The sequence below is a fragment of the Suillus discolor genome (assembly GCF_016758755.1).
Source record: "Suillus discolor strain FC423 chromosome Unknown F5147scaffold_84, whole genome shotgun sequence".
In the NCBI taxonomy this organism is placed as follows: domain Eukaryota; kingdom Fungi; phylum Basidiomycota; class Agaricomycetes; order Boletales; family Suillaceae; genus Suillus; species Suillus discolor.
Window position 1 is genome coordinate 104,110 of NW_024541331.1, and position 26,824 is coordinate 130,933.

Consider the following 26,824-nt stretch of genomic DNA (forward strand, 5'->3'; position numbering starts at 1 on the left):
CATGTAGAAATTGTCGCCGGGCTGCCAGTCATTCGTGCTTGAAGATAGCACTTGCCGGTTACCACTGGAAGTGCAATAGACGGTGTCCGGGCCCTCGGCGAAACCTACATATCAATGAGGTTAATATATTATGTTCTGCCAGCAGGAAAATGCAAACCATCTATCACGTAGCTAGTGACACGATCTGGGAGGTACAGCACGGAGTTTGAAAATTTGCAGGTAGGTGTTGTTAATAGTTTTGCCAGACCGGTTGTGCCTGGCAATCGGCAAAACTCATGACCAGTCCCCTGTTAGGTTCAGTTTGGCATTCAGAAATTTGCCCCAAGAACCGGACCGAACCAGACTTTGGCACGATGAAGATTTTGAAGAGTCACAACAACAAGTCGTGTGAAAAGTGGGTTAAAGGTGAACTCATGATTTCCTGATGGCCTTAGGTGTTGTACCACACGCATATACTAGTATTTCTACTCGACCAGCAATACCCATCCGTAAACCTCGAGAGGCCTGGGGTTAATGGAAAAATAATTAAATGACCCACATCTGCGAGAACGACGTGAATCAAGATTCGTACGGCAAGAGACGCCTAATGCACTTCGGTTGAGGCTTCCTCCATTCCTCCGTGGGTATCCTAATGAAGAAAAATCCATCTGCACTTGCTGAACCTTCGGGTGGATGCTCGACTAGATCAGCAAGATTCTTTACTTCTGCTGGGTCCCGCGGAGATTGATGTGGAGGCCATGGCTCAGGGCCATCGATGGGCCAGGTAGGAATATAACACATTTCCTGCAAAAAGATCGTGCTTAGTCCGGCAAGTTAGGAAATAAATTATTTGGATCCCACCTCTGGGCCGCAGGCAGGTCGGCATTTAATCCATATACTCCAGTCTAACCAAGACATCAGCTTCTGGGTGTCTTGTCTCCAATCATTCATTATTTGAGCGACATCAAGCTCCTCCTCATTAAGCTCTAGAGGGAAAAGGACGTCGAGCCCGCTCATGACACCAACAGCCCACATCTTCGTAGTGACACGACAGATTTCTCTCGTTGTGTCCTCGATGGCTTTGAGCAACAGGCGTTCTGAAGGCGTCATCAAGGGTACATGATTTATCATCGCAGTAGTGTGCGTTGTGGCACATAACCTGAACATTGGGGATGCCCACTGCAATGGAGGTAGGCCCGGAGTATCTGCGCTGGGGACGACAGTAGCGTTCAATATATATGGCGCAAACACAACGCGGAGCTGGTTCTGCATGAGCATTGCTCGCTGAAGGAGTTCTTGCGAGTCTGATGAGGTGAAATTGAGGAGATGTTGCATGAACTCGAGCCGATCCGCATATCGATCAACGATGACGTGGGTGAGGGTCTTCCAGTCTATACCGCTGCTTGGATCTGGTCGACTGATAACCTCGGCCAGCTTTCTCTTCACCTGTGATATATCCTCTGATGAGATTCCGAGCACCCGATGGTCCCACCGCTCAAGCCCTGCGCGGACAGGAACGAGGGAAGGTGCCAGTGCGATATCATACAGTGAGACGAGACCAGCCAGGTCGAGCACAATGCGAGAATCTCCTGGGTAGCGATTGTGCCATGAGCCGGAGTGCATGGATTCAAATGTGCGATTCCCTGCGCTTAGGAACAAATGACGTCAATCGTATTAGAACACGCGAACAAAATACTGACAGATATCAGAATCCAATGCAGGATTAGAGGGAGTGGAAGGAACACCGGGGTACGGGATTCTATCCTTCCATGAGACACGGACATGCAAGAAAGATACTACCTCGACACCAGCGGTAACATCACACAACATAACTTCACTAGAAGGTCGTCAGCTGGAAGTGCAACATAGGATTGAAAGGGTGCGCACAAGTCCATTTCCATCCTAAAAACCTGAGAATCAGATATATACCATAGCGATATGAGTCGCTAACCTCACAAAACCATCGATTCCGAACTCCTGTCCCCACCTACAGAGATCTTTAATCCGTGATTGGTCATCGCGGTATCGCTCGGGTTGCACTTCTCCCCAGGCTATTATATCCTGCGTATCCATTGTACCCTCGGACACCTTGGCAGCACTATTTCCATCAAAGTACAAAACTTTTAGAGGTCGCATTGCTGCCAGTGTGAGCTGCCAGCCACTCCCATATCCAAGAGCGAAAACAAGAGAATGCTCTGGGTCTGTAGCGGCCCAGAAGGGACCACTGGGTATTGTATGGCTTACGGTCCCGTGATAAAGTAAAGTACCAGTTGGAATTACTCCCGGTACTATGTTATGTCCTATAAAAAGATAAACATTTTTTCCAAGTGTGAGAAAGCAGCAAAGACGTACCATTACGATACCGAGTATTTGGCCAGCGTTGTAAGAGTGAATGGACAGTGTCGAAGATCAAGTTCCCTGTCGTGTTCTCGATAGGACCTTCTTCAAGCCTCCATTGCTCGCTCTTCAAACCTAAAATAAATGAATGTGACCCGTCATTGTTCAAGTTGGCAATATTCAAGGGTCGAACACAAGCTTCTCCAGTAGTGCTAACGGGAAATTGTTGGTCATGGAGAGCTAGAGCTGTTGACCCGAGGCTCAGAGCTGCCACAAGGGAGTGATAACGCATTGTGAGAACTGTTCCAAAGTTATTGATGCTATCGCATCTTTATCGGTGCCAAGCAATGTGTGGTCACTAGTGTTCTGGCAGAACTCGGGAGTTTTTCCGTCCGGTCTAGCCAAACTGGTTGTGCCTGGTCCACGGCAGGACTCGCCCGAAGGGAGAGTGGCTGAACTTGTTAGAACTCCATCCAAAACTCGCGGAGATGTAATATATGGAGGACCTACCAGTGAGCCAGACCTCCCGGGTACACTGCAGTTGCAGTACTGGACATGCGAACAGGTAAATGCGGTGCAGTTGACGTTCAATAAAACTTGAACACGACAATTTTCCCAATACGCACTACTCATGCACATATGCAGAGAACTAGTACTTACGTGGCATAGGACCGTCACATGCGCAGATCGTTGCAACATCGAACAGCGAAAAACGCGCAGTAACATGTGGACGCAATAGCCACTGATCCGCCAGTTATTCGTGCTTAAACATACTTTCCGGTTACCACTCGATTATCTGCAGAAGATGCCCAGGCCCTCAGCGAAGCCTAATGATAGCAATATATTAAAAATATTATGCTCTGCCAATAGGAAAATGCAAACCATTGGCACTTCATGCTTGTTCTCTTGCGTGAATGAACGAATATCTTCATTCGATGTCAGTGACTCTGTGATTTCTTGATCAAACTTTGTGTGATGGGGTCTGTTGTTTTCTCTTAACGCCCGCCAGCTTGAGCAGGTCGTTTTGAAAACATGTAAGTAATCAACCTGCGGGTGCAAGCATACCTACAGTTCCCTTTCCCACGGTACAGCTGTATTGTCTTCATTAGGTTTTGTACCGCAGGGCAATAAACAAGTGCCAGGTCTCTACGATGATGTCTTTCTATGATGCATATTCACAACCATCAGGCAGATGGTGTTTGTACTAGCACAAACGAAACAAGCTATCCTGAGGTCGAGGACAGCATCATCCGGGACCGGCCGCATTCACCAGCAAATATTTGAGCACTTGTTTTTATGCATGCAAGTACTTGTCCCTGTTGGGCTTCGGAGCTTCACGCAAGTTTGATTGACAGACGCGCAGACTCAAACACAATCGATAATACGCCTGGTATGACTCTACATGACCTTATATCCTGCGAGCGTTACTTCTATCTTTCTTATAAACTCGTTCTGCATACAGGCTCTATTTCACATAGCAGTTGCACTATATACGATGCGCCGCGAGTCAACACGACGAGATTTGGTGTAAAAAAGTGTTACTAACCATCGGGGAGTCTTTGCCTACAACAAGGCTTAAGGGGGGGTTATAGTAGCTGCTTCAGGCTGCATGCATTATATGGTAAGTTTGAGACATTCAAGCAAAACAAGGCTTACCTCTCTCTTGACCTTGTCCTGCATACATCACACGATCAGTGCGGCACATTCGGTGCCAAACAAAATAAGGCTTACCGGCACTGCGCTGACAAGGGCCGTCAGGCCGAGGAGCATAACAAAAGCAGTAGAGAGGCGGATAAACATGATGATGAGTTGATTTCGCTTAAGGAGGTTGTTGGTAACTTCATTTTTGATGCTGTCTTTTTATACTCCACAGAAGAGGGCGTCAAGCTATGTCTTGAGCATGCGTGGTCCACCAAAGGAGCTAGCTGTCTTAATGCATACGTGGCCCACCGAGTTGATAGAAGTCCGAACCGAGTCAGTGGGTAACAAGCCTCGTCGACAACCGTTGTTCCCTCGCGCGTCTTAGCGATAAACAACAAAAGGAGAACGCGGTACATTCACAGCTATCTTGATATCGATAGATCAGAATTTGAAAACTTCAGTTCGCCACTTTTATTTGTTATTGAAATTTTTTCGAGTCGTACTAGGTGCGCACCGTATTATCCTTCTGGAATCTGAAGTATTTCAGCTCCAAGTTTTAGTAAGAACAATGCACGTGCCTTACAGCAGAAGTCATTGACAAGGCCTACAACACCGCGGCCGCTCGGTAAGGTATTATTTTCTGCTCATGTACGACCTTAAGCACCTTGGTGACATGCGTGTCTGCTACTGCACATGAATGCATCGCGCCTGACCCTTCTACCTACCACACCTAACCTCCGACCTGCCCCCTCCCGCATCATGTGCTAGGTCCAAATGCAACTAGTATAACTTTATGAAGTCTGGCAGTGGCTCGCGCGGGCAACTCCGCTCTCGACCGAGCCCCGTGATGCAGATGACCTTCTTGCTGGTCCAGAGAGTGCCTCGCCTGACGACATTGACGAAGTTGAAGTGCTGGAGGGAATTTGACGAGTTGGATCGGGTCGAACAACTTGAAGGAAGTCATACTAATACTACAGGTATTCTAGATGAAGGTGAGGTGCCAGTTAATACGATGGTGGGGATCATGGATGGGACGAGGCAACATTAGCTGAAATGTTATCATTAGGAGCGTTGTACACACAGTCTATGCATACAGCCTAGAGTTTCGTCGTCCCGAGAAAATAGGTTTGCCCCCTAGTACCTACACTAACTCAGGCTGGGCACGAAAATGCGGGCTGGACACAATTGACACCGAGCCGGCAGCTATTCGTTGTTTTGGTCCAAGGGCAGTTCAAGTTGATCTCTCAAACTACAACTTTGAAAGTTCCTTTCAAGGTCTTCGCGTTTCAAGTGACGATAACGTATCAAACTGCTTCACAGCCAGTACGAGGCAAATTTCCGAATCAATATTTGTGCTTCATTTGATCAAACCTATGCATATGTAAGTTATATATAGTTGTTCAACGGGTGCGTTCTGCATTTATTACTATGGAGTTTGACCAAAGATCGAAGAATGCATGTGCCTCGGAATAGAGTATGATTTTTGCTAAAACTACTACCTCAGGTGCAACTGTATCTTCTATCAAGTCGCTCCCCGGCCGGTAGTGACATCCAGTGTCGAATCATGATGATAAAACGCTCCATCACGACGATTATAGCAAGCCAAGTTTAAACACAAATCATATGATCCAGTGTTTACACGGCCACCTTGATGAGTTCACAGCTCATTCATCATAAGAACTAAGAAGGCGCACGATGTGTGTGTGAAACATATCTTTGACCTCTAGATGGAGTATTCGACAGACGATATCGCAGCAGCGAGGAGCTTGCAGTTCGCTACGGTGTGTCTCCTTGTCGACATAAGGATGAATCATAACTGACAAGTCATGTACCATCAGTACATATTCAGTGCGTACTGTCCGAACCTTACAGTCTTTGTCCTAACACAGTCCAGCGTCAATGGCTACAATATGGGTAGGCTTATTCTGATATATCCACGTCCGCTGTCAAACTCGCTTATCCAGACCTATGATTATGCATGTTCGTTTCATGAAGAGGTAACACGCTTGTTCCATGATACACCCCGGTTTTTATATGCTGCGCAAAGTGGACATTTTTGCTTCGATCGCACTGGGGCAAGATGAAAATCATGTATATCGTTACGCGATACCTCCCCTTTATCATTCTCGCCATTGATCTATATAGTGCGTTCCACTCCAGCACACATCACCCCGATGATGAATTAACACTTGTTTTTCAGTGAGCTTTGCCCCAAATGAGAATCCAGCTGTATGTGTTGCAGTGCAGGATTAATGAGAACGAACGACTTATTGCATGCCTTCGCCAGAAATGCCGGGTGTTGCAAAATATTAATCCAGGTACGTGCATAATACGTATACATCCTTGCCGAAGGCTACTACTTTTCTCTCACAGGTCTTGACCTAGTCTTGGTTATTTTCTCCGAATGTATCTCTCGTTCCCTTGTACTATGTATGTTTCTGATCTGATTCATCCAGGCTTTTTTATTCTCAGAACATATGCGCTCTGGAACAGAAATAGATTCTTGCTTGTAGCCATGGTGCTGACCTTGTCTGTGAGTCCCTAATCCACTCACCATACCCCAGCTAGTGGTAGATGTATCAGCTAGGCTGTTCTTGGAGCTTCCACTGGCATTACCTTCTCCACTACCATCTCTGCAGCACGTATGTGTTCTCTCCTTCCCTCTGGTGTTCCACGACTACTAAAATATCGTGTTCACTTTACAGATGCGACTAGCGCAATCCCGGGAATCACAGGGTGCTACCGGAGTTCGAGCAATTACTGGCTCTTTATACCATTTCTTCTCCTTTCTGTATTCGAACTGGGTGGGTAACCAAGAGCATATATATGTACAAACACGCCCTGACAGGTGTTCTTCCCAGGACTCATGATCCTCACGCTCATACCTGCCATACAGAGCTGGCGGACAAATTCAAATGGTCTGTACGCTGTCCTGGTGAATCATAACATATCCTATTATGCATGTGGTCTTCGTGAGTCAACACTTGTACACGCCATTTTCCGCACTCATCCATTCTCTGTTCTGAAGTGTTCTCGGCAGCGAACATCTTCACATCGCTGCTCCTCGATGTGCGTGAATCTATTAAATATCTTTTTGACCGAGCTGTTGATGTTCTGCGCACCAGTACTCCTACCACAGCGTGTTCTATGAGTACGCACCTCCACATTCTGCTATATATTCCTGCTAACAATACCCGAAACGTACATCCACGTATAGTTTTGAGTTCATGATCCTTGCAATCCTCGCCACGCGCATGCACCTCCATCTCTGGAAGACGAACCGACATCCACACGACTCTACTAGTGCCCTCGTGCATGTTCCAATGTCCGACATGTCATTTGCAAATCACTCGGTGTGATGTCTTATTCTGTGGCTTATTCGGTGCCGTTCGTGGAGCGAAGTTTGAACTGTACAAGATAATTGGTGGGGGTGGATTTAGTAGAGTTTGTTACGTGCTTTAATTTATAGGACGAATTTGTCGCGGGGTGGTAAGAGCATCTTGGTCTATTTAACGCCTATGGTTTGCATTGTAAGCGGCGGCGGAGGCATTCAGAATTTGAGTGTGCTAGAACCAAAATTAACGATGATCTAATTCTGCTCCTGCTATATATGATCACTGTGAAACACACATGCATTGAATAGACCCTGTCCGCGACGGAAGCTGTATTCCCTCCAAATACTACCGCTAAGTTACCGTCAGGTAGAACGATGTAGCCGTTGTATTTTTAATAGTTTTTATTGTCATTGATAGATTGATTTTGGATAGCAACCAATCCATGAAAAGTACAGGTGGTTTCCATATAGTACTGGAACGAAAGAACGAAAAGGAGCAATGAGAAATGGTAACAGGATGAAAGCTTGCGTCAGTGCTGGACAGCGTGCTGGAAGGTGTAGATGGTAACCACGTAAAGCTGATAGCGTCGTGAAACAGAATGGAAGAGCAACTTGGAGGTAAATTCGTGCTTATGTATGTTAGAATTTGCATTCCACCAGCATTAATACCCATCCGTAAACCTCGAGAGGCCTGGGGTTAATAGATAAATGTACGTCTATTAGATGACTCACAATTGCAAGAACGATGTGAAGGCCAATGAATCAAAGTTCGTACGGCGGGAGGCGCCTAATGCACTTCGGTTGAGGCCTCCTCCATTCCTCCGTCGGTGTCCCAATGAAGAAAAATTCATCCGCAATTACTGGACTTTCGGATGGATACCTGACTTGGTCAGCAAGATCCTGTACTTCTGCTGGTGCACCCGTGGCGTTCTGCGGGTCCTGCGGAGGTTGACCTGGATGCCTTCGCCCGGGGGCATTGTCGGGCCAAGTAGGAAGATAACACATTTCCTGCAAGTATATCATGCTTAGTCTGGTGCGCTAGGAAAGAAGTTGTTTGGATCACACCTCTGGGCCGCAAGCAGGTCGGCATTTAATCCATATACTCCAGTCTAACCAAGACATCAGCTTCTCGATGTCTTGTCTCCGATCATTCATTATTTGAGGGACATTAGGCTCTCCATTCAGTTCAATAGGGAAAAGAGTGTCGAGCCCGTCCATGACACCCATGGCCCACATTCTCGTGGTGACACGGCAGACCTCTCTCGTTGTCTTCTCGACAGCTGTCAGCAGCAAGTGTTCCGAAGGCGTCATGAAGGGTATTTGGTTTATTATCACGGAAGTATGTGTTGTGGCGCATAACCTGAAGATCGGGGACGCCCACTGCAAGGCATCTACGCCTGAAGTGCCTGCACTAGGGACGACAGTGGAATCCAATATATACGGCGTAAGCATCACACGAAGCTGAATTTGCGTGAGTTTCGCTCGTTCGAGGACTTCTTGCGGGTCTGATGAGGTGAAATTCAGGAGATATTGCATCAACTCAAGTCGGTTTGCGTATCGATCGACGATGACGTGGATAAGGGTCTTCCAGTCAAGGCCGCTGTTTGTCGGGTGTGGTCGACTGATAACTTCGGTGAGCTTTCTCATCACCTTCGATATGTCGTTCGATGATATTCCTAACACCCGATGGTCCCACCGTTCAAGCCCCTCGCGAACCGGGACGAGGGAAGGTGCCAGTGAGACATCATACAGCGATACAAGACCAGTCAGGTCGAGAACAATGCGAGAATCTCCTGGGTAGCGATTGTGCCACGAGCCGGAGTGCATGACTTCAAATCTGCGAACCCCTGCGCCCAGAAACATTAAACGTTAGTCGTATTGGTATATGTGAAGATGACACTGACGGTTATGAGGATCCAATGGAGGAAGGGAGGGAGTGGAAGGGTCTTGGTCCTTCGGTGAAAGTCGGACATGCAGGAAAGATACTAGCTCAACACCAGCCGTAAAATCGCACAACATAACTTCACTAGAAGTTCATCAGTTGGAAGTGCGGCACAGAATAAGAGCATGCGCACAAGTCCATTTCCATCCTGAAAGTCTGAGAGTCAGTTATATACCATAGCGAGATAAGTTCGCTAACCTCGCGAAACCGTCCATTCCGAACTGCTTTCCCCACGTACAGAGATCTTTAATCCGCGATCTTTCATCGAAGAATCGCTCGGGTTGCACTTCTCCCCAGGCTATTATATCCTGCGTATCCATTGTACCCTCGGCTACCTTAGCAGCACTACTTCCATCGAAGTACAAGATTTTGAGAGGTCGCGTTGTTGCCAGCGTGAGCTGCCAGCCACTCCCATCCTTTCCACGAGCAGCGAAAAGAAGAGAATGCTCTGGGTCTGTAGCAGTCCATTCGGGCCCACTGGGCATCGTATTGCGGTTGGTACCGTGATACAACAAAGTACCGGTTGGAACCACTCCTGGCACTATGTTATGTCCTATGAAAAGATGAAACATTTGTCCAGCATTAGCAAAGCAGTGGAAAGTGATACGTACCATTGCGATACCGAGTATTTGGCCAGTGTTGCAGGAATGAATGGACAGTGTCGAAGATCAAGTTCCCTGTCGCATTCTCGGCAGGACCTTCGTCAAACCTCCATTGCTCAGTCTTCGAACCGAAACTATATGAATATGATTTGTCATTGTCCAAGTTGGCGATATCCAAGGGTCGAGCGCTTTCATCAGCAGTACTGACAGGGAATTGACCATGTAGTGCTAGAGCTGCTGACCCTAGGCTCAGAACTACCACGAGAGAATGAGAGCGCATTGGGATAACCACTCGTTGTTATCGCATCTTTATCAACGTATTGAACGTGTGACAAACCAATACTTGCTATAGCAGGCTAAAGCTACTGCGGCGGCACATATATCTCAGTAGCGTCTATGAATGACTCATCAGGGGATCTTGTCAGTGAAGATCCGGATGCTCGCCAGACTCTCCGGAATTATAATATCTTATCCAACCAAGGGTAGACTCTTAGATGATCTCTCTGGTCTGAGAGCAGCAGGCACACAGAGTTGAGGCGGAGCATGAACATGCACCATTCCAACGGAATGTTATGGTGGTGGTGGCGGGCACGTTGGTGGGATTGATTGGCACTGGCCGAAACATCAAGCGGAATTTGAACGTTGTCCCCGCACTTTGGCCCAGTTGTCCCAGGCTGGTAATATCGACCTAGAGGCTGTTTGAACGGAAGCACGGCAACTTCCGCGCCGTAACCTATACGCAGCGCAGTGAGCACTCTCTTCATTTCGACCGACAGCGAGCTGCGAGAGAATCTACTCCGGGGATACCGCGGGACAAGCTGTCGTCACTTCCACGACTCGCATCATAGCAAGCTCACACCAACTCACTGCTGGGCATCGAAGAATGGGGTTCTCAAATCATAACGTGAGTAGCTATCTTTTCTGCCTCGGCATTTTCTTCACATGCTGTGACTAGACATGGGAGGGATAATAAACTCCACGTCTGGGCACAATCCGAAGAGTCTGCTTCCATCAGACAAGAAATTGTGACTTGTCCAGATCTATTAACATCAACGACTTGTTACTCTATGGATGTCAACGCTCTTAACTATTGCAAGTTCTCTCTCCTTGCCCTAACAGAGGCGAGCGCCAGGAAAGTCTCTCGCCTTTCCGAACCTCGTGGAATCAGATATCTGGTCACTTACATCGTGTCAAGGACTCCACGCTGCTATAGGTCACTAGGGTTCAGCGTTGCCGAATTTGACCTTGCTTACTCTGCATCTCTGACTTCGAGTCTTGCGGTGGCCATTAATGCAGTACTGACGCATGGCGATAGTTATTTTTTTCTTCGTTTCTTGTACTGCTAAGTTCAGCTACTACAGTTCATAACGTTTCAGTGAGAATACTGCGACTGGTATTTTTTCAGTATACACTCAGTCTTCCCTCTTTACAACATGTGGTTGTGCATAATGCTGCTCTGTGAGTTAGCTTTGATCGTGCATAGGTTTGACTAACCTATTTACCAGGAAATCGATTAACACTGTTTTTTTTGGCGTATTTGTGCTTATTTCTACTACCTTTGACAGTCTCGTGGCTCATGCACATGCTCGACATCTGCGCTAAGACATGGCATGTTGGAATTCCTATTCTCTGCCTTTCGAGAAACAATGTGTACAAGTTATCTAGTGTTGTATTAGAGTTTGGTCCAGACACAGTTGCAAGTTCGTTGCAGGTGTTGTCGGGTGACTGTACAGTCGTTTGTGTTTCGCTGCTTAACCCTGCAATTTACATTTAACAGAAATGTGCCGCTCTTGTTGCAAGCAAACTTTTTTCAACTGCTTTTCTTCATCGTCTCGTAATCGTGCAGTTTTCACATCCACTGCTGAGATGACTACAGATTGAAGAACTGGCAGCAGAGTGTCGGACTGATTCCAGTAAACTGTTTTGATTTCGCTTTCCACTCGTGAAAGTTTGAAGTCATAAATAGCAAAGTTCGAATTTCGTTAAGAGCGGGCTCATGCAATGCGTTTTCAAGTTTCAAGAGCAACGAGAGACGCGGATCATGAAGGCGTGCCGCCTTATTCTGCGTTGCAGATGTGTCCGCTGGGTGTTGCACGCTAGCCATTACATTCAACTGCGCTTTCGTTTTTAGCTCTATTCAATTTCTCGTCACCTACTGCAGCTATGATCTCCGATTCTCCTTCATTGTTAATTTGTCTAGAGCGGAATTGAGCTGTTGCAGTTGTATCATAACGAACAGCCACACTCATGATTTTGTCGCATGCCATATGACCTTGCTTGTGAAAGCAAGGTGACACCTTCGCAACAGCTTTCTCGGATGGTAGGTCAGGCAGCAAATCCGGGATCATCATGTTAATGCATCTTTTTTACTCTGCGTTGCTTGCACCTTCGTATTCTACAGTGCCTAGGGTTAATAGAAAAATGTACGTCTGTTAGATGACCCACAATTACAATAACGATGTGAAGGCCTACGAATCACAATTCGTACGGCCAGAGGCGCCTAATGCATTTCGGTTGAGGCTTCTTCCATTCCTCTGATGTCTCAATGAAGACAAATGGATCTGCAATTACTGGACATTTGGGTGGGCGCCTGATTCGATCAGCAAGATCCTGTACTTCTGCTGGTGCATCCGTGCTGTTCCGTGGGTCCTGCGGAGGTGGACGTGGATGTGGAGGCCTTGGCCTGGGGGCATCTTCGGGCCAAGTAGGAAGATAACAAATCTCCTACAAGTAGATCATGCTTAGTCTGGTGCGCCAGGAAATGAGTTGTTTGGATCCCACCTCTGGGCCGCAAGCAGGTCGGCATTTAATCCATATACTCCAGTCTAACCAAGACATTAGCTTCTCGATGTCTTGTCTCCGATCATTCATTATTTGAAGGACATCATGCTCTCCATTCAGTTCAATAGGGAAAAGAGTGTCGAGCCCGTTCATGACACCTACGGCCCACATTCTCGTGGTGACACGGCAGACTTCTCTCGTTGTGTCCTCGACAGCTTTCAGCAGCAAGTGTTCCGAAGGCGTCATAAAGAGTATTTGGTTTATTATCACGGAAGTATGTGTTGTGGCGCATAACCTGAAGATCGGGGACGCCCACTGCAAGGCATCTACGCCTGAAGTGCCTGCACTAGGGACGACAGTGGAATCTAATAGATACGGCATAAGTATAACACGGAGCTGAATTTGCGTGAGTTTTGCTCGTTCAAGGACTTCTTGTGGGTCTGATGAGGTGAAATTCAGGAGATATTGCATCAACTCAAGTCGGTTTGCGTATCGATCGACGATGACGTGGATAAGGGTCTTCCAGTCAAGGCCGCTGTTTGTCGGGTGTGGTCGACTAATGACTTCGGTGAGCTTTTCCATCACCTTCGATATGTCGTTTGATGATATTCCTAACACCCGGTGGTCCCACCGTTCAAGCCCCTCGCGAACCGGGACGAGGGAAGGTGCCAGTGCGGTATCATACAGCGAGACAAGACCAGTCAGGTCGAGAACAATGCGAGAATCTCCTGGGTAGCGATTGTGCCACGAGCCGGAGTGCATGACTTCGAATCTGTGAACTCCTGCGCCCAGAAACATAAAACCTCAGTCATATTGGAACACAAGAAGAAAATACTGACGGGCCTCAGATTTCGGTGGAGGAGGGAAAGGAGGGAAAGGGTTCTCGTCCGTCGGTGAAAGTCGGATATACAAGAAAGATACTAGCTCAATACCAGCCGTAAAATCACACAACATAACTTCACTAGAAGTTCGTCAATTGGAGGTGCGACACAGCATAAGAACATGCGCACAAGTTCATTTCCATCCTGAAAGTCTGAGAGTCAGTTATGTATCATAGCGAGATAAGTTCGCTAACCTCGCGAAACCGTCGATTCCGAACTCCTTTCCCCACGCACAGAGATCTTCAATCCGTGATCTTTCATCAAAGAATCGCTTGGGTTGCACTTCTCCCCAGGCTATTATATCCTGCGTATCCATTGTACCCTCGGCTACCTTGGCGGCACTACTTCCATCAAAGTACAAGACCTTGAGAGGTCGCGTTGTTGCCAGCGTGAGCTGCCAACCACCCCCATCCTTTCCACGAGCAAAAACAAGAGAATGCTCTGGGTCTGTAGCAGCTCAGTCGGGCTCACTGGGTACTGTATTGCGGATGGTGCCGCGATACAACAAAGTACCGGTTGGAATCACTCCTGGTACTATGTTATGTCCTACGAAAAAGATGAACATTTTTCTAGTGTCAGAAAGCGGCGGAGACGTACCATTACGATACCGAGTGTTTGGCCAGTGTTGGAGAAATGAATGGACAGTGTCGAAGATCAAGTTTGCTGTCGCGTTCTCGGCAGGACCTTCGTCGAACCTCCATTGCTCAGTCTTCGAACCGAAACTATCTGAATGTGGTTTATCATTGTCGAAGTTGGTGATATCCAAGGGTCGAACCCAAGTTTCATCAGCAGTGTTGACAGGGAATTGGTCATGAAGTGCCAGAGCTGCTGACCCTAGGCTCAGAGCTGCTACGAGGGTTGAATGAGAGCGCATTGTGATGACCGCTGGGTGTTATCGCATCTTTATCAATACCGTAGTAATACTTGCTGTGGCGGCGGCAGTATCTCAGCAACGTCCATGGATCATCAAGGGGTTCTTGCCAGTGAAATTCTGATCATCATAATACTCGGCTTGGCACGACTCTCCGACGGAATTCAAATTTCAAATTTCAAATTGTTTAAACGGGGGCACGGCAACTTCCGCGCGCGAGTGTGTATGGCTCTGCCAGCACCTTCACCTATTCATCTGCTACGCTCACATTCCAGCGCAGTGAGCACTCTCTCCATTTCGACAGACAACGAGAGAATCTACTCCGGAGATACTGCGGGACAAGTCATTGTCACTTCCACACGCTCATTGCGACCACTCGCATCATGGAAAGCTCACACCGACTCCCTGCTGGGCATCGAAGAATGGGGTTCTCAAATCATAACGTGAGTAGTTATCTGTTTTGTCCCGGCATTTTTTCTAATGTTGTGACTAGACACGGGAGGGATAATAAACTTCACGTCTGGGCTCGACCCGAAGAGTCCGCATCCATTAGACAAGAACCTGCGACTTTGTCAGATCTATCAACACCAACAACATGTTATACTATGGATGTCAACGCTCTTAACTACTGCAGGTTCTCTCTCCTTACCCTAGCAGGGGCGAGCGCGCAGGAAGGTCTACTCGCCGTTCCGAACCTCGTGGAATCCGCTCTTGTAGGTAATCCTTTTGGTGTGTGGTACGGCGTGATCTCAGTATGAACTGGCCAGGCAGATATCTGGTCACTTCCATCGTGTCAAAGGCTCCACGCTGCTATAGGTGATCCGCTAGACACTTCCGCAACAACCTTTTCGGATGGCAGGTCAGGCAGTAAATCCGGGATCATCATGTCAATGCATCTTTTTTACTCTGCGTTGTCTGCACCTTCGTCCTCTACGTCAGCAAGAGAGCTGCACCTGTTATGCGCATACGAAGATGGAAGCGTTGTCCTGCGAAAGCGGACTGCACGCGAGACCAAACAGACTATCGAGGGCCGTGGATGGGAAGTCGTGTGGAAATCCAAACTTCACGTAGAATCAGGTTCGTCGAAATATGTAACATTCTCATAGGGATTCTGACGTAAGTTGTCGTTTTAAGTGATGGCTATGGCAGTTTCTTCAGACTGCACTCTTGCTTTGACAGTGTCGGCGGACCATTTAGTGGGACGATATGATCTTATGGTTCGTGTTCGGGTGGCCCTGCATGAGTTTGCTCTCTGAGATTCTGAACAGAAGACTCAGGAGGCATCGGAATCCACTCCCGCAGGAACTGCATTCAAGACCAAACATGCAGGAAATGGCGCTGTTGCCATACGGAGCGACGGGAGAGTATGCGCGATTGGGGGATGGGACGGCAAGTCAGTTGATCGGAAGATCGTGTCGTTTGAATCGAGCTAACTTGTAAAGCAGAGTGCGGTTATATTCAACAAAGACATTAAAGTTGCTGGGAACCCTTGTACACCACAAGCAAGGATGTCAGACGGTTACGTTCGCCTCTCATATTGACCATGTACCTCTTTGTGGAGACTTGAAAGAGGACGACTCCTCTACTGATGAGGATGAATTTACCGTCGAGGAAAAGCATACCCGTGGTCGGTGGTTGATTGCTGGTAGTACAGATGCGAAGGTGTCGATATGGGCGTTGATGGACTTCGAGAAGACAAGCACATAAGTTGAACCGATGCCCACGGTAAAATGAGGACGTGGCATGCTCCTTGCTTGTTAATTAATTGTATGTTTGTGTGCCGCAATCAGTCGTCTGAAATAAGGCGTGGCTGAGCCAGCCCGTCAAATAAGCCAAAGCAACCTTGAAGTAGCCTGTCCGAGGACACCCGAGAGATGGTCAGCAGGTCAAATCTGTTGGAACATCGGAACTTTCACCTCCCTCAGATCTTGCACTTGTCGAGAAAGATGTTTCCCAACATCGTTGAAAGGGTGCCAACCGGGACGCCTCCTATACATAATCGTCGTTACCCAGAGTCGTCGCCCGATGACTGACAAACCAACGCCACCTCTTGATCACTCGCCTGGAGGTCAACAGTTCAGTGATACTATAAATCCTAGAGTGATGACGGGAGTGCGCGGGGCGCTGTGGATCGCGGACATCGCACAATCGTTGCAGCACACGAAAACGTTGAGGGCGCCGTCGGGTCCTCAGCGATGACGTTGAAAAAAGGATTCTCATTCAACAACGCCGCCTAGGCACTGGAATACATGATAAGTGACCTAGCGCATGCGACGTTCAAATCATGTGGACCAGATTCATCGATGGGAGAAGTAAAGTTGATGGCAAGCGAGTTCAAGGGTGTGGGGTTTGCGAAGCATGCTGGCAACCGCCAAACTCACGAATTTCCCTGGTCGAGCTTGGCACCTGCGCTCACAAAGTCTCACTTGGTCGCCTATCATGGTCGGAACATGGAGGCAGTCGTTCCTTTTCGCTCACTACGTAAGCTGTTGGGTGTAGACTATGCATCCAGATGTCGTAAGTGCGGATGTCTCAGGTGAGTGATTATGATTCAGACTAGGGGGCACTCTATTCAATTCTAATCATGACGTCGCTCATATGTCTCAGTTTAATGCCGTGCATATTGGTCACAGTATATAATCTCGCATTCTGATTTTCGCATCGTTCTATAACTTGACTTACAACTCCATCTTGCATATCCATTCAACTTCATCTTCAAACATGGCTTTCGAAATGCAGCAACTCCTTACTTCTGGCAGGCTCCAGAATTCCGACTTTGCTCCCTTACATTCTGCCTACGGGACCAGCACCTCCAGCGCCGAAGTCATGTCTTCCTTCTCTATCGTCACTGAGGACATTTCACCCGACACCTCCTGCTTTTCTGCATACTCCAATGATTCCACTACCCGGAAACTTAAGCGCAGGCATGCTAAGCGCGGGCGCTTTTCCAAACGCAAGGCGACTATGAGTCTACTTGAAGATGCTAGCGCATGCGACCCCTTGACTCTGAATGCTATTGCTAGCCTTTCCTCAAACTGGCTCAACCTGTCCTTCCCAAACCGCACTCCTACCTACACGGACTACTTCGTGAATTACTGGCGACATGCACTAGCAAAGGAGCAGGACATTTTGATGGATCATTTTACTACTGTCATGGCAGTCGTCCATGAAGATTTATCGGCTACCTCAACCACCCGCTCGACTCAGCCTACGCTCGTGCAATCCAACGAGGAGTCCTCCAACATTCAATACGAAAATGCTCTATTCGCAGTCACCTGTCCCTGGGACGATGGTGAGAAATCTCACCTAGACGACTGGATTGAATGGGACGAATGGCGTCGGGAAGATGATGAAGTCTATATTCCAATAGGCGATCGTCATGACTATGGAGCTATTGGCCAGCCACCAGTATATCCGCTGCGCAACATGGGCACCCATTTCCAGATCGTAGCGCCGAAGCCGATTCGTGCGTGGAACAACATAACCTGGTTGGGTCATCCACCCGTCACACCTGAACCAGTATCCCGCCACTGTATGGAGATGGTTGTCGATGATGCAGCCGTCTATGGGACTTCACAAACTCCTTTTATGGAAAGTTCCATCATCTATTCCACGGCGTACCGCACGCACGCCGAGTCGACCATCTATGACTCTGGCAGCGCATCTCCCTCCTCTTACCTATCTGTTCTTGCTGCCTCTATGCCTTCCACTGGCAGGCGTATTCCTCCTCCGTGTGTCAATGATCCCCATCCTACCACTCATGGAACAAAGGCAATTTCTCTCGAAAGACAACATTCGAGAGATCACAAGTTGTTGCAATTTTTACGGGTACGTCCCTTCTCTTATCTCGCGTCAGTGATCAAGTTACTAATCGCTGCTGTGCAGATGTCTTATGATCAAAAAGTTCTTGAGCTTGAAAGAGTAGTTGGATGGATGAGATCTCATTCGCTACGGATATGACCCCAGCTTACATGCATGATATTTGTTTGTATATTAGTTATGGATTGTAATGATCAAGGACATTCACTCTGCATTCAATTTTCGTTGTGGCGTCGTTTTCTTTTCCCAATACGCAACGTTGCTGAGTTTAAGAATTGCTCTTGAGTGATATACTAACGCGTTCTCCTTTTCAGTGATCCTCAGTCGTATGGCCCTCGAATACCTTCCGATCCTGAGTTCAGGCGTGCCTTTGTGTACAAGGATTCCAGACCGCCAGGTGAACATACGCTACTGGTGACTGAATGCCATACCCGTCGCACGACTTGGTTCGGATGCGCATGTCACGAGACAAACCCCTATACCACCATAGCATCTTCGTAACCTTCCAATACCCACCCACAGGTGACAGAAAAGCCTCCGTCATACTGAGAGATTTGATGCTGGTCTTTGCAAGCTGAATATAATCTAGGCTGCCCCTGAGAATACGGTCTGCATAAAAGTACGCCTCTTATCATAAACTTCACAACTAGAGCAAAAGACGGTTTATTCCAAAAAATTAAAATACATGAACTCGTTTATCGTCGCTGTAATGTTAGCCCAACAACAGTGCGTATGGTATACTCGTAGTATATCTCGGTTTGACTAGGTAGTCTTAATATAATCTTGTGCTCTATTGAGTGAGGAAGAGTGTCCTCGACACTTGAGCAGCAGATGAACGAAATGCGTGATGAGGTACTGGATCTCAGTCCCAGTACCATTAGCGAATAAATACATGGAGGTTTTGTTGCCTCCCGCTGTGAATTCGAGCCCGGAGATTATGCCCATTGGAAAAATAGAAATCATTTCGGCCAGCGAGTTTTGCGGCGCGCAAGGTCATCTCGATTCCGAATTTCCGATCACATCAATGGTCATCAGCGCCCGGCCACCCCCATTGGACGATCCGAGTTGGTCCATTGTGCCACGTCTGCACTCTGCGGCGAGCCAGATTGGACATTGTGGACCCACGAGTGCCAACAAAGCCCGCTCCATTCGACTGAATAATAGCATCGATGAACACCGGATACCTGGTAACAGGAACAGTTTCTAGCATGAGAATGAAAAAATGAAATTTAATTGACTCACCACTTTCCATAGATTTCCTCCGTCCGGTCTGTCGCATAGTCTACCCACGTCCAGCCCAATGCCCGGACCTCTGACCACCATTCCGGGTCAGACTCATCGCTCGTCATGATAACATGTGTGGCCTCGATCCCTTTTTGCGTGCGAAGTTCTTCTTGCACCTCGGATACCCTGCGCGCAATGATAGACAGGGAGGCAAAGCACTGATCCAAAGGAAGGCCATGACACTGATCGCGGAAGTCACCATGCCGTATGTGAACGGATATATACTATGAAAGTTGGTAAATCTGCGGATCAGCCTATACCCGAAAATTCCACTCACGGGAGGTACTGGTTCGTCGACTGGCACATTCATGGCACGCCGGGCGTGCGCATCGGCAAGCTTTTCCATGGTTACATTCCATCGCATGTGTTGGCCTACAAATCTCCATGCAGGAGAATAATCCATCTCCCATTCCCATGGACGTTGGGCGCCTATGAAGTAAAGAAAATCGAAGCATAGTAGCTGGTCGTCTGGGGGAAGTGAAACCTGATGCTGAGGAGAAGGATGATTCGGTAATCTCAGGCTTTCCGAGCGAGCCTGCGGAAACGCAAGTGTTGCAAGGGACCAAAACGAGGCGTGGTCGTCTATTATGTCAGGAGGTGTGAGCTTGACCCAATCTGGGGTTCGCGTCCACGAAATATCTGTGATGACCACGTAGTTAATTCACTGGTTAGAAATATTCGAAGTTGTCTTACCGAGCTTGAGGCGATCTATGATGGGACTTGCACGAGGACGGGGATCCTCCTTGTATCTTTCAACGCTTTCCCAGACGCTCCAACCACCAAGATCATCGAGAACCTGACTTTCCGAGTCCTTTACTTCGTGCCATTCAAGTACGGGGATGCCTATGGCTTGGCTAAGCCGAGGGACATCAAAAACTTCCCCAAAAGCAAATGGAGGTTCACTTGAGTCGATATGAGAAGAGAGGAATTTTGCAATGATGGGAATACGTTCTGTTAGGAGTGCCAGGTAGATTAAATTGCCCTAGTATTTGTGAGGAACGGGGAGAATGTTGGAAGTGGATCGTTGACTTACATAGGTCATCACGTCATTCGCTAACAAGTAGCTGTGATCAGTGGTGCAAGTGGCAGTTGGCTAGAATGGACGTACTCCATCCCGCTGAAGAAAACGATGTAATGTATTTTGTGTCGTTACGAAGGTTGTCTGAGACGATTATTGTGAGATACAGGTGATGTTTTCGCCGATTAACTGACCTCGAAAGCGTTGGGTAGGTGGACCTTGAAGATATGACGGCGAGTTGGAGGCGGCAGAATGTGAAGGCACATTCGGTGTGTCCAGATGGCTCGAGGGCTTGAGTAGGAGAAATCCAAAGCCAAGCAAGGATATACCTGCCAGAGCAGCGCATATCGTTCTGCGAGATAGTTTTCTTCCTTTAGTTGTTCGTGGTTTGGCACCCAACGTAGGAATAAATGGAGTCTCTGAGTCGTCGTATGTGTCCATGAGGGGGAAGGCTTGAGGGAGCTCAATTAGAATCTTTGTGTGGGGATGATGGTGAGTATTTACGCTATGTAAAACTCAGGGCAATGCCTGATGAGCCTCCAGTGAAAGATCCGGGTATCGTGCACGGTGACGCCACCTATTTGGTGTGAGGCAGTCGGGACCCGCCCGATGGCATCAGAAGGCACCACGTACGGGTTAGATACTATTTAGGCTCAAATCATTTTAAGAAGCGGAAAAACATCGGCGCAAGCACTTCAATTTCAAGGAACTGTGCAGGACCCATGTGATGCATTCCCAACTATCTATCTGGACAAGTTGGGGCGCCCTTCAAGGACCTGTGTCTCTCACATACCGTGCGAACATCTTCACAGCGCTGCGGTCAGAGGGGTTGGAGTACAAAATAAGCACTTACCTTACTACACAAGTCCCGAGCCTGGAAATAGAGCACGGCACTCCACTTTGAAGTGCGCTGCCATAAACTTCCGGTATATGCACTTCGACAAACCCACGTGCGAGGATGATAAGCAATGGAGAAGAATCGTCGATATAAATGGTAGAATACAACGATGATCTCCAGAAAAGAGCAACTTCCTGAAGTGAACCGCAAAGGATGCGTGTCAGGTGAGAATTTGAAACCGACCAGCTGTCCATGATCGCGTAGATGTCGGAGAATTGGTTCATAGAATCTCTTGGCGTTGTTGTTTACATATCTGTCGCGCATCTGCCTGAGCAATACTTTGACCAAATATTCTCGTCCACCTGTGCTCCAGTTTTAACCCTTCCTGTCCATCGCAGATTTAGCTCAATACTGGCTTCCGGTTGAAGGACTATAGGAGAGCTGAAATAGCTGGCTAAGACAAAGGTTGCTCCACAGACTGATATGTTGTTAACGATGAACAAGAATATCTCCTTCAGAAGTTCCAGTGGCAGTGATTGAATGTGATTTTCAAATAGCACGTGACTAGTGATTTGTTTGGCAAAACCTTTGGATCCAAACAACACTATATAGACTTTTTTACGTCCTCAAATACCTTATCTGTCAAGTACTAGCGACGACAGCCACAGGCCTAGGGCGCCATGTCCACCACATACCCCTTCACCGGGTATCGCCAAGTAGATTCATTTGGTCCCGATGAAGAATATTCATCAGACACCGAAGAATTCTACGTCACGCTTGATCTCGGTACTGTCGAGCCAACCCTACTTCCCAGCAGCTCAACCTACAGGCTTGTAGTAAGCATAAAACCTCATATATCATAGCCATCACTACAAGGCAAAAAAAGGGCTTGGATACGCCTACGCCATTCCTGCAGCTTTCTGGCTCCTTCTTCAGGGGTAGGCATGATACGCTCCTTGGTTCGGAGCTTTTGTTCAATGAGGGAAAAAGTACGTAAATGTTTTGTCCATCATCAAGTTAAATTGACATTTTCTGTCGATCAAAGATGATTCCGAAAGAAATACGCGAGCTTTGGCCCACGTCGGCGTCACTGAACGACGTATCCGATTCAAGGAGGTGCAGCTACGGCAGAAGGCCCCTGAACAATTGGAAGAGGCTCCTGCTGTCGGTGCGAACTCTTCTCACAATGGGGCACAAGCGGAAGCTGCTGGTCATTCACTCGGACGCATGATTGGGAGTGTTACAGAGCCCCGATCTCGAAAACGCAAGAAACGACGTGACAAGGGGAAGGGAAAGGAGAAGGAGACGTCCCCTCAGGACGAGGGGAGAGACGATGCGATGGATACCACTTAGTTTTGCCATAAGGTGATTCGCCCTTATCATCTTATCGTTCTGCACATGTCGCGTGTCAACCTTTAAGCGGTCGACTCTCCAGTTCCCTATGGACTGCAGCTTGAAAATTTGGTAGAAATATCCATACTTTAATTACAATGTACTTCGGATAATTAATTAGGCAAAGCAACCGGTGATGGTATCATAAGGAGAGCAGGAAGATGAGACACATATCATGCTCTAACACTTGCATCACCCTCTCGCATCTCTGAATAAAAAGGTCAGATCCAAAAGTATACTATACAACACCAGTGACGGTGTCATCACAATAGATGCGCAGCTCGCAATTCTGCCTCCACATGCTCCTGTTGTGTCGTGGCTGTGAGAAACGTTTGCTCACTCTCTTCAAGCGGTGTAATATTGAACGCCTGCTCGATATTTCTCCTCGTTGCGATGTCACGAGCAATATCCTCAGGTGATTGGGGTTCGTGTGCACTTGAGGCACGGATGGCAGATTCCCACTTCTTCACACGCCAGAAACCGACCAAAGAGGAAAGGAGCAAAAACCAACCTGCGAGACGGAGTAAGTAAACAAAAAAATGAAGACAGGAAACACGTACCGAGAGTCATCAAAAGAAATGATAGCCACTCTCGTGATGACATACTGAGAACAATGGTATTGGTATTGTCCTGAGGCATGGGAGCCAAGGATGAAGATGAAGGCGGGGCGGATAGCATGAGGACATCAGGAACGCCATTGCCATCAGCCGTGGGATGCATGGCATCTGCTGCAGAACGAGTGTAAAAGCCATATTGGATCAATGTTATCCCAAGGCCAGCTCTCGAGCCATACTTTGCGGCGTGTGTGGTGTGGAGGAGGTATGTGAGGAGGAAGCCGATGAACTGGAAGAAAAATGAGACGAAGAGGTTCGAAAGGAATGCGAGGATGGAGCCCGAGGGAAGATCGCCGACAATCATCCCAGCATCGCTATCCATTCCGGAAGGAGCATGTACGATAGTGTCCCAATACGGGGGTACAGCATCTGCTTGGGCTGTCGCATAAGACTTGAAAGATAATGAGGTGAGGTATATTAGAAAATGAGTAAGCATAGGCATACGGGTGGAGCATTGTTCTGCGTGTCCTCAGGGACCATGTAGATGCTGCCATCATCAGCTTGTATTGGCACTGAGACTGAGGAGGCGGGTTTGACGACAACATTTGAGAACACTCCATCATTCTGTATCCCTCCACCTCTCACCCCAGCAGGTGGTTCGTCGGTCGGTACGCGGACATAGTGAGTAGGTAAGATAGCCCCAACTGCCCTGCGCAAGAATGATGGTCGTGGTAATGTCGTTCCCAAAGGAGAGGTTGGTAATTCACCATTCGAATTGCCAATATCGTTGGGTAAAGCAGTCGCTAGAAGCTGTGGGGGAGAACCAGGGGGCGGACGGTCGTAATCGTAATTCCGCTCGAAGTCATAAATTGAAGGAATTGTCGTACTACACGGCATGCTTTTGGGGGGATCTGCGACGTAGGGAAGCGTCTCAGCACGCGGGTGATTAGATGGAGAGCGTTCAATGTCAATGTAATCCTCATCATCATCGCCGTCGGACTCAAAGGCGTCGTTGAGTTCACGATCAACATCTCGTGATGACTGCTGCGTTGGCAGCGGTGCGTAATGCGTAGACATGGCACGTCGCATACGAAGGATATGGCAGGCCTGCAGAGGTGCTACTATGTAAGCGAACCCCGCAGCTGCGGCGTTAAACCAAGTTCTCACGAGACTGTATGCTCTTCGATTGCAACTTTCTACATAGCCGGCATTGCCCTCGCATAGCCTCCTTGTTATTTGTTAACAGGGAACGTAATATCTTATGGTACCTTCATGCACGCATATGACACGATCTCTGTCCATGCCGTATGACCTTCTTCAATCGTTCAGAAACCGTGTTAACGTTGCTAAGTGATTAGTACAACCCCGAAGACTGCATCGGAGAACTTGGCCAAGGCCCAAAGATACATTATCCTCCCGTCGAGTTCAAATTGCGTACACCATCCTGTGCCATCTTTTTGTGCCCAACGTGAACGCCGCCATCTCTTTGCATACTGCCCATCACATCAAAATACAGCGCCAGACCCCCGCTCGCAGTTGACATCTCCTCCATCAATCCTCCTTGTCGACTACCGCTAGTGGTGCGGCCTTGTACATACCACCCTACAATGTCTACGTCATTGGTGGTCGTAATTTTACGTTGCATCTTGATCTCACCCAGCAAACCAAAGACACGAGAATTTGGGTTGGTTCATGATTAAAATTTCATCATATGTGAAGGACAACACATTGTCAAGGAGATGCTACACTACACGCCCAACTTATGTGTGGGAGATAGGGTAGCTGGCACAAAGGACAGAAACCAAATGTGGTGTATGGGGAAGCGCTGTCCCAAGAATGTGTTCGACCGTAAGTGTCGATGTGGTGACTCTAGTCGAGGTTACCACGTCTGTCGGTGCTGATGTCCGTAGGCTGTAGGGAGCGAAAGCGCGCGGAGAGCCTGTGGAGGCAGAATTCGGAGCGGCTAGCTCGGTGATAGACGGCTAAGGGATCGATGTGAACATGGCAGAACAGCACAGAATAGGCACGCACGAGGACGGCGAACTTCGACTTGAGAATGATGTCGATTAGGAGGAAATACGCTTACCGAGCGGTGGTTGAGGTCTCTGCCACTGATGAGTAATTGATGCGTTCAGGAATTCACTGGCCGCCGCCTGCACACCCTATTGGTAGCCGATCACCCCACGGAAGTTAGGACTCGTGCAAATGTCACTGGTGGAGGACGAGTCTAAAATTGCCGGTTTGAGTGAAGTCTGTGTCTGCGACCAGGTCTGGGCGCACACTAGTACTCAGCATGCGTGGTGGAGTTTGAAGTCGTCAGTGGCTAAGATTCGGGCATGATGTGATTACGCCGAGGCGACCTTAAATGAACGAGCACAATTAGATTATTACACAGTGAGGAATGGATGCACAGCGATCAGCTAGTGTATGATAACAAAATGTCCAAGTCATGCACAGAAAATATTCAACGATATGGCGCAACTTGCCTAAAACATGGGACGACACCAGAGGTGATCACTGACAGATCTACTGTAGATACCACCATCAGCAAAAATGAATGAGCCTGCAAAGGTAATACTGCTGCTGACTAGTCGACTCTCCATGGCTGCTGGTTCATCTTCATGTCAATGATGTACCAACAACGATGGCGAGCCAAGATCGAGGCAAATGATGACAAGCTATTTGGATAAAGTTCGGACCAGCTACAGTTGCGGACAAGCAAACACCACCAATTTTGGGCACCGCCAAAGATTGATTTTTCCTGTTGACACAAATAACCGGGAACCCATTTTTAGTGCAGAATCCACTCATAGGGGACCAAAGCAACTGATTTGCACGAGCAGATTTTTAAAAAACTGCCATACGAGGGTTTCGGAGGCCAAAAATTTAATGTACCCCAAAAATAATTCCTAAATTCACGAAAAATATGCCAATCACTTCCTTTTAATGTCCTATACATGATTCTGTCAAAATATCTACAGAATCTCAAGGCATTTCAGCGCTAAAATTTGGTAAGTATTGATGTAATTGCCTCCGGTATTCTCCAAAATGTCATGATTATTACTTTTTATGACTTACTTTTGATTACAAAAAGGTGAACTAAGTTTTACACAAATGATTCTGACCAAATTTTGGTGCAGAGGGGTACTTTGGATCACTCTTGGACCCCCAAAAGGGGTACACAACATTGCTCAAATTGCTCAAAAATTTGGCACACCAAAAATTTTGTGGGAAAAATATTGGAGCAGTGTTTTTAGACATATTTTCACTGCCTGAGTTTGGATCTGGCTTCAGTTTGACCTGAAAAAATCACTGGCAGGCCCTCAAGATCCTTTTTCACTTCATGCCTTGCTTCATCCAAATCATTTCATGATTTCAGACACCTTTGCTTCACCGCCACATGCTACATCGCTTCATGCTACATGCTACACCTGCTGCTTTACACTCGGCTCTCAACCTTCACAGGACAAGCAGCAAGGAGCCACATTCAACCAGTCATCTTCAGGACATCAATGTGATCATCAGCGCGATTCTCACAAGCGTTCACCATC

The 26,824-nt window shown here is 47.7% G+C and overlaps 10 protein-coding genes across 10 annotated transcripts; 4 read left to right on the forward strand and 6 right to left on the reverse strand.

Annotated features, from left to right (window-relative positions):
• Positions 1-558: 558 nt before the first annotated feature.
• Positions 559-2,932, reverse strand: F5147DRAFT_840458 (uncharacterized protein; the record flags this gene model as incomplete). Its single annotated transcript, XM_041444293.1, has 6 exons — positions 2,332-2,932; positions 1,931-2,279; positions 1,867-1,881; positions 1,680-1,816; positions 841-1,622; positions 559-783 (listed from the first exon to the last, which is right to left on the reverse strand). The coding sequence occupies exons 1-6, from the start codon at positions 2,606-2,608 to the stop codon at positions 559-561; spliced, it is 1,785 nt and encodes a 594-aa protein (XP_041287227.1). The 5' UTR covers positions 2,609-2,932.
• A 1,108-nt stretch (positions 2,933-4,040) lies between these two features.
• Positions 4,041-4,424, reverse strand: F5147DRAFT_720823 (uncharacterized protein). The gene has a single exon (XM_041438840.1). The coding sequence runs from the start codon at positions 4,371-4,373 to the stop codon at positions 4,071-4,073; it is 303 nt and encodes a 100-aa protein (XP_041287228.1). The 5' UTR covers positions 4,374-4,424; the 3' UTR covers positions 4,041-4,070.
• A 1,588-nt stretch (positions 4,425-6,012) lies between these two features.
• Positions 6,013-7,316, forward strand: F5147DRAFT_821060 (uncharacterized protein; the record flags this gene model as incomplete). The annotated part of the gene is made up of 11 exons (XM_041443695.1): positions 6,013-6,101; positions 6,158-6,186; positions 6,245-6,275; positions 6,331-6,363; positions 6,414-6,490; positions 6,522-6,599; positions 6,663-6,765; positions 6,819-6,929; positions 6,986-7,026; positions 7,083-7,108; positions 7,175-7,316. Exons 1-11 carry the CDS (start codon positions 6,038-6,040, stop codon positions 7,314-7,316), a joined length of 735 nt encoding a protein of 244 aa, XP_041287229.1. The 5' UTR covers positions 6,013-6,037.
• Positions 7,317-7,626: 310 nt separating this feature from the next.
• Positions 7,627-10,183, reverse strand: F5147DRAFT_421444 (uncharacterized protein). The gene is made up of 6 exons (XM_041429741.1): positions 9,845-10,183; positions 9,432-9,786; positions 9,367-9,381; positions 9,196-9,317; positions 8,357-9,138; positions 7,627-8,299 (listed from the first exon to the last, which is right to left on the reverse strand). The coding sequence occupies exons 1-6, from the start codon at positions 10,113-10,115 to the stop codon at positions 8,054-8,056; spliced, it is 1,791 nt and encodes a 596-aa protein (XP_041287230.1). The 5' UTR covers positions 10,116-10,183; the 3' UTR covers positions 7,627-8,053.
• A 2,127-nt stretch (positions 10,184-12,310) lies between these two features.
• Positions 12,311-14,371, reverse strand: F5147DRAFT_779321 (uncharacterized protein; the record flags this gene model as incomplete). Its single annotated transcript, XM_041442275.1, has 7 exons — positions 12,311-12,559; positions 12,617-13,398; positions 13,456-13,577; positions 13,627-13,641; positions 13,692-13,944; positions 13,969-14,043; positions 14,095-14,371. The coding sequence occupies 7 exons, from the start codon at positions 14,369-14,371 to the stop codon at positions 12,311-12,313; spliced, it is 1,773 nt and encodes a 590-aa protein (XP_041287231.1).
• A 218-nt stretch (positions 14,372-14,589) lies between these two features.
• On the forward strand, positions 14,590-16,165 carry F5147DRAFT_720845 (WD40-repeat-containing domain protein). The gene is made up of 6 exons (XM_041438841.1): positions 14,590-14,811; positions 14,862-15,081; positions 15,136-15,445; positions 15,503-15,585; positions 15,637-15,761; positions 15,814-16,165. The coding sequence occupies exons 1-6, from the start codon at positions 14,594-14,596 to the stop codon at positions 16,073-16,075; spliced, it is 1,218 nt and encodes a 405-aa protein (XP_041287232.1). The 5' UTR covers positions 14,590-14,593; the 3' UTR covers positions 16,076-16,165.
• A 924-nt stretch (positions 16,166-17,089) lies between these two features.
• F5147DRAFT_779323 (uncharacterized protein) lies at positions 17,090-18,293 on the forward strand (the record flags this gene model as incomplete). The annotated part of the gene is made up of 2 exons (XM_041442276.1): positions 17,090-18,196; positions 18,273-18,293. 2 exons carry the CDS (start codon positions 17,090-17,092, stop codon positions 18,291-18,293), a joined length of 1,128 nt encoding a protein of 375 aa, XP_041287233.1.
• Positions 18,294-18,856: 563 nt separating this feature from the next.
• F5147DRAFT_421535 (uncharacterized protein) lies at positions 18,857-20,974 on the reverse strand. The gene is made up of 7 exons (XM_041429743.1): positions 20,684-20,974; positions 20,580-20,633; positions 20,505-20,524; positions 20,165-20,453; positions 19,749-20,110; positions 19,430-19,695; positions 18,857-19,371 (listed from the first exon to the last, which is right to left on the reverse strand). Exons 1-7 carry the CDS (start codon positions 20,928-20,930, stop codon positions 19,209-19,211), a joined length of 1,401 nt encoding a protein of 466 aa, XP_041287234.1. The 5' UTR covers positions 20,931-20,974; the 3' UTR covers positions 18,857-19,208.
• A 966-nt stretch (positions 20,975-21,940) lies between these two features.
• Positions 21,941-22,870, forward strand: F5147DRAFT_720860 (uncharacterized protein). The gene is made up of 3 exons (XM_041438842.1): positions 21,941-22,163; positions 22,214-22,316; positions 22,373-22,870. Exons 1-3 carry the CDS (start codon positions 22,008-22,010, stop codon positions 22,678-22,680), a joined length of 567 nt encoding a protein of 188 aa, XP_041287235.1. The 5' UTR covers positions 21,941-22,007; the 3' UTR covers positions 22,681-22,870.
• F5147DRAFT_642556 (uncharacterized protein) lies at positions 22,871-24,494 on the reverse strand. The gene is made up of 4 exons (XM_041433095.1): positions 24,478-24,494; positions 23,778-24,398; positions 23,280-23,724; positions 22,871-23,230 (listed from the first exon to the last, which is right to left on the reverse strand). The coding sequence occupies exons 2-4, from the start codon at positions 24,360-24,362 to the stop codon at positions 22,983-22,985; spliced, it is 1,278 nt and encodes a 425-aa protein (XP_041287236.1). The 5' UTR covers positions 24,363-24,398; positions 24,478-24,494; the 3' UTR covers positions 22,871-22,982.
• Positions 24,495-26,824: the final 2,330 nt, after the last annotated feature.